Source organism: Arachis ipaensis, chromosome B04, assembly GCF_000816755.2.
Source record: "Arachis ipaensis cultivar K30076 chromosome B04, Araip1.1, whole genome shotgun sequence".
Taxonomy (NCBI): Eukaryota; Viridiplantae; Streptophyta; class Magnoliopsida; order Fabales; family Fabaceae; genus Arachis; species Arachis ipaensis.
In genome coordinates, this window is record NC_029788.2 from 8,156,006 (window position 1) to 8,167,898 (window position 11,893).

General features: G+C 37.9%; 1 protein-coding gene across 1 annotated transcript; it reads right to left on the reverse strand.

Annotated features, from left to right (window-relative positions):
- Positions 9,017 to 11,842, reverse strand: LOC107638744 (phosphoglycolate phosphatase 2). The gene is made up of 9 exons (XM_016342116.2): positions 11,511 to 11,842; positions 11,358 to 11,429; positions 11,221 to 11,292; positions 10,649 to 10,708; positions 10,506 to 10,558; positions 10,096 to 10,193; positions 9,907 to 10,006; positions 9,705 to 9,808; positions 9,017 to 9,474 (listed from the first exon to the last, which is right to left on the reverse strand). The coding sequence occupies exons 1-9, from the start codon at positions 11,751 to 11,753 to the stop codon at positions 9,374 to 9,376; spliced, it is 903 nt and encodes a 300-aa protein (XP_016197602.1). The 5' UTR covers positions 11,754 to 11,842; the 3' UTR covers positions 9,017 to 9,373.

Below are 11,893 nucleotides of genomic sequence, written 5' to 3' on the forward strand. Positions count from 1 at the left end.
TTAACTTGATACGGATTTATCATTGGATCTCTAATTTCAGAACATTCGTAACTTTCAAAATCTGCTTGCATCATACTATTATCAAAAGCATCGATATTTGACCCCTCTTGACTATCCTCAGGTGGCATGTTAAGGTCAACCATCGTCTTCCTAATATTTCTTTTGATTGCCCCACTTGATTGGGTTTCATCACCAGTATCCATAGAGGTCCATCCACACAAATCGATCAGAAACACGAATAACTCCAACAAATGGACATTTGGCCCAACGGTTATACTAGATCCTTATAAGACGTAAGTTCTCGTCATCACGTAATCGATACTTAATTCGCACAAAACATAAAATATATGGTCAAATAATAAAATAATAATAAAAATGACATCTACGAAGTATAAAATAACTACAAAACTTAGTAAATGTTAAAAATAATACGATTATACCTCTTGTAAAATAAACTGTCATTCACTTTTGTCGGATATTTATAATAAATTTTTTTACACGACTTTTTGTCTGTACTTGGTGAATGGTATACACTATAAAGTTCTTTAAACTTGTTAGACTACCCACTTCAAGTGGCATGTATGCAAATATTGATTGAGCAGAACTAAATATAATAGATCTATCGTGATGATATAGTATTTCACTATCGTAATAAACAGATAATAATAGAATTTTAGACATTTTATAGAGTAACTAGATGAAGAAAATAGTAGATGAGTGAATAAGAAATGAGTGTCGAAGGTGATTGACCCCCTCTGACACCAAAATTGTCCTTGTCCACTTTGACAATTTTGCCATTGACCCCCGTGTCATTTCCCGCCCCCTCTCCCATCGCAGCGCTTACTCTACCTCTTAGCCTTCACCCCTTCGACACTGAAGTCGTTCTTGTCTACTTTGACAATTTCGCCAATGACCCCGTGTCATTTTCTCTGTCAAGTTATTCTCCGTCGATCTAAATTCCTACGACATCACTTGGCTTCCTCTGGAAAAGAAGGTTCTCGACAGAAAACGTGAGAGGACAATCATCGGTGGCTGCATCAGTGAGGTCGAACGCTCCTTCCTCTTTCTCTTTCCCGTTCAGATCCAAGTTGTTGTCCCACTCCATTCCCCTAATCTCCCCCTTAAAAGTGGCGGTTGCAGTACCTATACACCATCAATGACTGAACCACCGTAGTGATAACTATTTCAATCGGAGTAACAAGAAGCAAAATAAAAAAGTTGATTACTGAACCAACATAGCAATAACTAATTTTTTAATCTATTTTGCTTTTGATTGCTATTGTGTTGATTACTAAAGAGGGGGGATTGTGGCAGCTGAAGAAGATGGGGGCAACAACTGCCGAAAGGAGAAGTGGGGGATGGTGGGACTAGAATTTAAAAAGTTGAATGAGAATATTTTTTTATAAAAAATATTATTAAAATTTTAGTCTTCGTCTCCAAAATTTTAATCCGGATAACAACCATCATAAAATCATTATCAATGCCATTCTCATCTAGAATTTAAAAAATTGAATGAGAATATTTTTTTATAAAAAATATTATTAAAATTTTAGTCTTCGTCTCCAAAATTTTAATCCGGATAACAACCATCATAAAATCATTATCAATGCCATTCTCATTGGTGGGAGCTGAATTTATAATAGCTTTACAAACTTTGATTGTATACATGATAATGGAATCTAGATCGGTAATTCTACCATAGTAAACATTAAAATAGTTATCTGAATCGGTCTTTAAGAATTTTAAAAGCAAATACTTTAGTCTCTAATAAAAATTAATACACAAAAATATCTCCAAGATTTTACTCCAGTAGACAAATCAGTCTCCAATTTATTTTCTAGTAGAGTAATTATTCTAATAAGTCTCCAAAGATTTTAAAAGCATACATTTTAGTTCCAAAAAAAATATTACACAAATCAATTCCCAATGTTTTTCTACGTCAATCATAACAATCTCCCATCTATTTTTCAGCAATGACTCACTAAATTTTTCAAGTATTTATTAGGAAAAAAATATTAGTAAACATTATAATCAAATTAATTTTTAAGGTTAAATTAAACCTATTTGATTTCTAATATGGTATTTTTTCAAAAAAAATTAATTATTGAACCATCCTCACTACATACACAATTCCAAATCCAACAATAACAACAACAAAGGTTGAAATTATTTGATATTTTTATATTTAATATAACTTAACTTAGTGTGATAGCTAGGAATTAAGTATAATCAAAGTTATTCTTCTATTTTCACTTGAATCTCAATTTGATCACCAAATTATCAATTAACTAAAAAAGCTAACTAAATTTCTACTTCATAATTAGACTAACTTAACATACACATCTATGTGGCACATACATATTATTTTTCTTTGATTTATAATGTGTGCAAAAATCATGTTAACTAAAAAAGTGTCAAATTTCAACTTAATTCCATATGCATAATGTCAAATTGTCAACAAGAATCCGACAATAACCTATTTTAAAAAAACGTTAGTATTAAAAGAAAATATTTTAATTTAGATTTCAAAACATCATTATTTATCTTGCTTGTTTCCAACGAAAACAGTGTGGCAATATACTAGTGTCATCATCCACATACACAAAATTAAGCTAATAATAACAACGATTGACATATAGTAAAAGTAATTATTCTACTGGAAAATATACTGTAAACTGATTTGTCTATCGGAATAAACCTTGAAGATTGATCTTTATATTAATTTTTTTAGGACTAAAATATCCGCTTTTAAAATCTTTGGAACTGATTTGGGTAATTACTCTAAATAATAAATAGTACATTATAATATCAATTATGATCCGGTCGTTACAAATCCAATGTCTTAACTCGGCATTATACACCATAACTCGGCAATTTGCATCATAACTCGGCGGTTACATGTTGTAATCGGACTCAACGGACAACATCCTAGAATAAAACTGTCTAACCAGGTATTTATTACTTATTAAATCTAATAACTGCTCATCAATTCAGATAAAGAACGTAACTGACCTATCTTACGTCACCTATAAAAGTATGATGTTTTATCCTCAACAAGGACACATTGAATTCTCAATACTAACTTAAGCTTCGGAGTACTTTTGCAGGTACACTCCTCCCTTTGCTCATACTCTCCGTGACGTGACACCCCTCTGGACGAGAAGCTCGGACCATCCCAGCTTATAGCTCGGTGCTGAAGGCCAAAGCTCAGTGTTAAAGGCCAAAGCTCGGCGTCAACTCCTATAGCCGAGGTTACGTCCAGGTTGTTCACACAAGAACAATTGGCGCCCACCGTGGGTCCCGAAAATATAATTCTTTTCATTTTCATTGGCCTCGACATTTTCACCTCCAACCATGGCTGAGCAACTTCCACTTCCACCTACACCGTCCGAGCTCCTTTGGATGGTGACTGAGTTACAACAAGCCAACCAGCGCATGACGGAGGAGAATCAAAGAATGGCGTATCAGATTGCTAACCTAACTAATGCTCGGATTGAAAACAATGACGGACGTCAAGAACGAACCGAAGAAGCCGAGCATCAATCTGTTCCAACACATGTCTCTGAAACTGCTCGGAACAAAGAAGTTCGGAACGAAAGAGTCCAACCTGAGCACAATGAGGAAGCTCGGCCAGAAAACGAGGATGGCGAGACAGATAACTCGCCTGGACCATTCACCGCCGAGAAAGAGAAAAGGCGAGCACAACCCATCCTGAACAATCAAGAGGAGTCATTAACTATATTTCTGGAGGTTTTGCAGGTGGAGGCAGCACAAGCTCAGCAAGAAAACGCTCTTACCGAGTTATGTTTTCAATCAAAGCCAGTCCGAACAACCTTCAAACGCCTCCACGCTTCCCCCAGATGACGTTTCAAGCATCCGACTTCAATACAGCTACAACAAATCTGGATGATCATGTGGTAATCTCCATTCAACTTGGAGATCTCCTGGTAAAAAAGGTACTGCTTGACCCGGGGAGCAGCGCCGATGTCCTTTTTTACCCCACTTTCCAGAAGATGAAATTAAGCAACAACCTTCCACCGGATTTAGGCGAACGAGTCCCAGTATTGGGATCTGCGTGGTTACAAACCACACTCGGTGATGTTCCCTTATAAAAAACTTTAGACATTCAATATTTAGTAGTTGACTGTTTTAGCCCATACAATATGATCCTCGGCCGACCTTTTTTGAATAAGTTTGGCGCTATTGTTTCTACAATTTATCTCTGTGTTAAGTTTCCCTTGCAGGATGGCACTATTGCAACAATTCACAGTGACAATCGTGATGCCAGACAATGTTACAACAATAGCCTCAAAAGGCGCAACCGAAATATAAATGCACATGTTCACACCATTAGCAATCAAGACGAATCCCCAGTGTTGGCCGACCTTGACCTAAAGGCCAACGTTCTCGAACGACCAACCCCTACGGAGGACTTACACAAAACCTTTTTTGCAGATAACTCGGAAAAATTCACTTACGTCGGATTCACACTAAGCTTGGAAGAGAAAACCTCATTTCAAAAATTTCTACAACAAAATGCCGATTTGTTTGCTTGGACCCCAGCAGATATGCCAAGCATTGACCCTTCTGTAGTTTCTCATAAGTTAGCATTAAACCCATCTGTCCGACCTATAGCACAAAAGAAGAAAAACCTCGGACTTGAACGAAAACAAGCCTTTTTGGAAGAAACCAAAAAGCTAATCAATGCCGGCTTCATACAAGAGATCAGATTCACAACATGGTTGGCAAATGTCGTCATGGTAAAGAAACACAACGGTAAATGGCGCATGTGTATTGATTTCACGGATCTCAACAAAGCATGCCCAAAAGATTCCTACCCCTTACCATCTATTGATTCCTTAGTAGATAATGCTTCAGTCTATAAAACCTTAAGTTTCATGGACACATATTCTGGTTATAATCAGATTTTAATGCATCCTTCTGACCAAAGTAAGACCGCTTTTATTACTGAATTTGGAAATTATTGTTATAAAGTTATGCCATTTGGTCTTAAGAATGCAGGTGCAATATACCAACACCTTATGGACAAGGTATTTGCAGCACAAATCAGCAGAAACCTCGAAGTTTATGTCGATGACATGGTAGCCAAAACAAAGCTCGGTCACAACCATCTTGACAACCTTGCAGAAATATTCAAACAAATCCGAAAATATAACACGCGGCTAAACCTCAAGAATTGTGCCTTTGGTGTACAAGGGGGCAAATTTCTCGCCTTCATGCTTACCAACCGAGGAATCGAGGCAAATCCTGAAAAATGCCGAGCTGTTTTGGAGATGACAAGCCCACAAACTATCAAAGAAGTCCAACAACTGACAGGAAGACTTGCCGCGCTCTTTAGATTCCTCCCTTGCCTAGCTTCCAAATCTTTCTATTTTTTCCAAACCTTAAAAAAAAGAAAAAAGCTTTTTACTGGACTGATGAATGTGAACAAGTTTTCACATCTATAAAAGAAAATATTTTCAAAACCACCTGTTTTACAAACACCCCTTTAAGGGGAACCGCTTTTTCTATATTTATCTATCACTGACTGGGCTATAAGCTCTGTTCTTATTGCAGAATGGCAAAAGTAGCAGCTGCCGATCTATTTCATCAGCAAGACCCTACAAAATGCCGAACTTTGCTATCCGAAGATCGAAAAGCTGGCTTTAGCTCTAGTATTTTCGGCACGAAGACTTCGGCCATATTTCCAAAGTCATGCAATATATGTTTGAACAGATCAACCCTTGCGGCAAGTCCTTCAAAAGCCAGAATTAGCTGGCCGACTAGTAAACTGGTCGGTTGAGCTCTCCGAGTTTGATATCCGGTATCAAGGACGCGGACCAATCAAATCTCAATATTTAGTAGACTTCATTGCTGAATTCACAGTCCCAGAGACAACCGAAGAATCAACCCAATGGTCTTTATACGTAGACGGTTCTTCTAATCCACAAGGGAGTGGAGCCGGAATCATACTTGAAAACGAAAATGGTAACGTCATCGAACAAATCTCTACACTTTTACTTCAAAGCAAGTAACAATCAGAGTGAGTATGAAGCTCTTATTGCTGGCCTCAAACTCGCCGCCGATCTAAACATTGCCGAATTCAAGTTGTATTGTGATTCCTTGCTCATCGTACAACAGGTAAACGATTTATACCAGGTAAAGGATCATTTATTATCCAAATACCTTGCCATTGTTCAAACCTTACTTTCAAAAGTTCGTAAATATAAAATTCAACATATACCTCGGGAGAATAACAGCCGAGCTGATATCCTATCTAAGCTCGCCAGTACTCAAACAACCAACTCCTCCCTTTACCAATCAACATTAGTTAAACCCAGTATAGATTTACCAAAAGTTCTAAGTGTCACACAGGATGCAGATTGTAGAACACCCTACTAAAACTATCTCAGGAAAGGAATATTATCAGAGAGTATCGAAAATGCTCAGCATTTTCGCCAACAAGCTTCATTTTTTACAATATATAATAATTACCTATATAAACGAGGATTCTCTCGTCCCCTGCTTAAATGCCTTTCCAAGTCGGAGGCCGAACTTACTCTTACCGAGGCACACGAAGGAATTTGTGGCACACACCTCGGAGTCCGTAGTTTATCATCAAAGATACTCCGAGCTGGTTTCTATTGGCCAACATTGCAACAACTGCCAGCAAGACTGTAAAACAAAGCTGTGACAATTGCCAGAAGTACAGTTTGATCACACACCTTCCAGCCGAACTCCTCCATAGTTCCGAGGTAAGTCGGCCCTTCAATCAATGGGGGCTCGACATCCTTGGTTCTTTTCCTCTAACGGAAGGGCATGATTTAAAGATCAGACAACATTTTTAATCAGTAGAGCACCCGTAGACCAATGGCTTGGCCGAGGCTGCAAACAAGGTTATCTTACATGCGTTGAGAAGGAAACTTGACGATGTCAAAGGTCTCTGGGCCGAATTAATACCTGAAGCCATATGGGGATACAACACCACCATCCACTCAACAACAAAGGAAACGCCTTTTCGACTGGTATATGGGTCAGAGGCAATGATACCTGTGGAGATCTCACAATCCTCCCTGCGAACTCAATTAGCCGCCTATACTATAGCAGATACAGGTCGGCAAAATGACCTAGACACCACGGAGGGAATCCGGTCCTCAACAGCAATCACACACCGAGCTATGCAACAGCATATAACTCGGCGGTACAACAAGAAGCTCCACCCAAGGTCCTTCAATGTAAACGGCTTGGTGCTGAGACGAACCGAACAAGCTAGAAAACCACCTAACCATGGTAAAATAGCAGCTAACTGGGAAGGCCCTTTCCGAGTTATCAAAGTCGTCAGGAACGGAGCCTACCGATTACAAACCATAGATGGTAATTCTGTGCCTAACACTTGGAATGTATCATCTTTAAAGTTATATTACAGTTAAAAGCCAGAGCCAGACAAGTACTCTTTTTTCTACTGCCAAGATTTTTTCCAAAAAGAGTTTTGTTTGGAGAGGTTTTAACAAGGCTTGCCTACCTGCACCTTTGTAATCAAAGGTCCATCCATACATCTGAAATCTTATACTTTCTACTTTACTATATCTTCCATTGAGCATTTTAATCTCTTTTCGAATTAAAGATATTATTCTGCTGACTTCTATTCAGAGTCGGGCTCATCAGACTCCGCCAATCAAATTACAAATTGCCAATCTTAATCCAGAATCAAACAAACTGGATAAACAGATAGCCATCTATAACCAAACAAATCGGATAAACCGATTGCCGATCTTAATCCAGAATCAAACAAATTGGGTAAACAGATAGCCGATCTATAACCATACAAATCGGATAAATCGATTGTCGATCTTTATCCAGAATCAAACAAACTGGATAACAAACTACGAACTATCAATCAAATCGGTCTTCGCCAAATTACCGATCTATCAATTAAATTGGTATGCACCGACCATATAACAAATCGCCGAACTTTATCAGATACCCCTATCTCTTCAATTATATCTTTATTAGATATACATATCAGACACCTAATGACTATGGTCATACCAGACATACAGTCAAACATACTACCATCAGACACCTAATGCAAACGCATCAATCAAACAAATAGATACCAAACACATTTTTAAATGTTGCATCTATACCATCACATTGTGTTTAGATACCAAAAATAACATGTTTCAAACAGTCACAACAAGGGCTAAGCATCTGTCGAATGAACAAAGTATAAGAGTTCAAAACAAATGTACAAATTCCACCAGATAACAAAATCTACCCAACATTTTCATCTTCTTCAGCATCACCATCATACCACTCTTTAGCATAAATAACCGTTTAATAAAGCAACCATCATACCACTCTTTAGCATAAATAACCGTTTAATAAAGCAACTTGAACTGGAGGCTCCAAGGCCATATTAGTCATCGAGTTATGAACTCACTCAGAAGCCGACTTATGATTCATTACAAGCTCAACTTGCTTCCTTAAACATATTCTCAAGCTAAGCTTGGGGGCTATGATCCGGCCGTTACAAACCCAATGTCTTAACTCGACATTATACACCATAACTCGGCAATTTGCATCATAACTCGGCGGTTACACGTTATAATCGGACTCAACGGACTACATCCTAGAATAAAACTATCTGACCATGTATTTATTACTTAATAAACCTAATAACTGCTCATCAAGTCAGATAAAGAACGTAACTGACCTATCTTACGTCACCTATAAAGGTATGATGTTTTATTCTCAATAAGGACACATTGAATTCTCAATACTAACTTAAACTTCAGACTACCTTTGCAGGTACACTCCCCTTTTGCTCATACTCTCCGTGACGCGACACCTCTCTGGAGCTCGGACCATTCCAGCTTAAAGCTCGGCGCTGAAAGCCAAAGCTCGGTGTTAAAGGCCAAAGCTCGGCATCAACTCCTGTAGCCGAGGTTACGTCTAGGTTGTTCACACGAGAACAAATTACATTGGGGAGGTTTGAAATTGGTGGAAGATCATAGGGCCATTATTCATCTCTCTTTCTTCATCCCTCAAAATATTAAGGAAAATACATAGTTAGGGAAGAAAGGAGATTCTCTTTGCTTTCTATTATGGTTATTTACTCAAGTTTTGTCTTGATGGTCTACAGCCATAAAAATCAATGCTATTTTGAGCAGCATATCACTCTCACTATGAGCCTCCTATCTTATGTTATAACAGTGACTACTCATGCTACAGCATAATCTGAGTACGGCTCAATCATAACTATTAAATGTTCATGCCATTAAAATCTTCCCAAAAAATATCCCATGCTTATTATTAATCTACATGGGAGAACAACAATTACAGTGTCATCTGAATTGGAAAGAGAAAAATCTTATGCTTCCAATAAGTCGAGCATATCAGAAATCTTGCTTGTGTAAAAATCAGGGTGAATATTATTTGAAGGGTCTTGCAGAGCTGATTGAGTTGTGCAACCTGTTACCACAACAGTAGTTGTAACATTTCATGAATGACTTATGTGGTTAAGTGTATGCAAAGGTTATCAAACTCAAAGAGTTCACTTAGGTAAATTTGAATCATAAAACTCTTGTAAGCTCATAAGAGTATGAAACCTAAACATGTAAACTCATGAGAGTTTATGATTTAATACAAGTGTTTGATAACTTATGAGTCTATGATGCAGAAAAAAAGGTAAGTTCCCTTACCAGATAGAACAAGAAGAGTTTTGCAACCAGCATTCTGTCCAAACAATATATCGGTATCTAGTCTATCGCCCACCATGCACATCTTGGAGCAACTTACGTTGAATCTGCTTGAAAGAGTGGGTTATATGCTGAGGAGGGAAAAGTAAAACAAGAAAGTCCCTGCCACCAAAATCAATTAATTCAAGCATATTTTAACTCTTACTTCTGGAGTAAAAACTCCATCAGAAAGGTTGATGGTTTTCCAACTACTATAGGCTCCTTCTGGGTTGATCCACACATAGCAGCAACCATACACCCAGCACCTGAAATCCAACTTTTAACCATTATGGGGTCATACAATAAGATAGCAAACTAATTCCACTGTGTGAGATAATGGAATAAGAGATAGAACCAGGCCATTCTTGCCAAGCAGTCATATGTCCAACTGCATCACGGTTGGTAGCAATGAAAAGGCATCCCGGATTCTCACGTATGCAAAGGGTTCCATACCTATTAGATGGAATTTGAACATCACGGTTAGAAATTAAAAGTGGATAGAACTAATTCTACCATCGAAATCGAAGAGGATTTTGGTGAATATCAATCAATATATGATCAATCTATCTTGTGATGATAATATTAATCAGGAAAAAAATGGTATTGATATTGTATATAGTATATACTCCTTCAGGAGTCCATATGTTTAGTTCTTTAAAACTTCTAAGTAATCAAACGTTCTGAATTTGAAATTTCAAATAGTCTGGAACAATAGAAATTAGAAGGTAATGCTGAAAAGAAGAACAAGCGAAAATGTTTTCTTACTGAAGCTTGTAATAGTTAATGTTAGGATCAATGCCAACCACTACAGCCCCAACCTGCAAGAGTGCACTCCTCAATCCTCAGTTAAACAGAAGCATAGTCTCAATGAAGATACTCAAAGAACAATGGGGAAGATGTTACATTACACTCTTATCGTGTTCAAAAAAGATGTTCTGCTTCAGGTCCACTGTTTTATTGGCATCTGCCTGCAATTATTGAATGATTTAGCAACAATAACTTGAGAGGCAATCTTGTGATTCTCAGCCCTCTGTTAGTGTCTTGTTTTTGAAACATGCATTGTCAATTTGGCATTAAGAAAGTGTAGCCAAAATAGAGTTGAATATGATCACATGAATCAAACTGTTAATGTAAGGGTTCCCTTTGAAACAATACATACATGCACAAGAACATCTTCTGATATAATTTTACTGATAAATCTACTCCATTTCAACCTTATACCAATCAGACCCTCAATCTAATAATCCCAAAAGCGAAATGTTAGGGGATCATATGAATTTATTGTTTTTAGCCTCATTTAGCCATCAACTCAACCTTTAGTATAGTAATCCAACAACATTCTTTATTCCATACTTTTAAACATTGATGGCTAAGTGATGGCAAAACAACAATAAATTCTGATGACGCTCTAGCATTCCTCGATGGAAAAATCAAAACTTTACGAGCAAAAGATATCAGTATGAAGATGAACTTAACTTACCGGACCACCGAAAGCATTGAAGCCAGCAAGGCGCAACTCCTCCAGTATACCATCCCCACCAATTACATAAACCTGAACATTGAGAAGAAGATGAAGCAGAAAGAAAAAATAGATATTAGAATATGATGGAAGCGAACCTTGTTTTGAGGAGGGAAATTGTAGAGCTTCAAGTACATGGCAGCTGCATAAGAGGAGGAGAAAATCTCATCCTACAAAAGAGAGAAAGATGAGGAAATGAAATGAAAGGAGAGTGAAGAAGAGAAGAGTGAAGAGTAGAGACTAGAGAGTACCGGGGAAACAGAAATCCCTAAAAAGTGAAACTTTAGGGCGTACTGAGCACGTGACTTGAGGGAGTTGTTGGTGACGAAGACGAGCTTCTTGCCCTTGGAACGAAGAAAGTCGAGGGTTTCAGAAACGCCGTCGATGAGGTTATCTCCCTTCCAAATGACGCCATCGCAGTCGAAGAGGAAGGTGTCCACGGAATCCAGCAGGTGAGTCAGATTCTCACGTGATAGAACCTGGCAACGGTTCATGCTGCTGCTGCTGCTTCTTCTTCACTTGTTTCTGCTTTCGCCCTTTCTTCTTCCTACTATTGGCTGCTTTCTAGCTGCTTCTCTTCTCTTTATTTACCCACGTGCTAAAAATATTTGTTTTCTTTAATCTCAATCTAAGG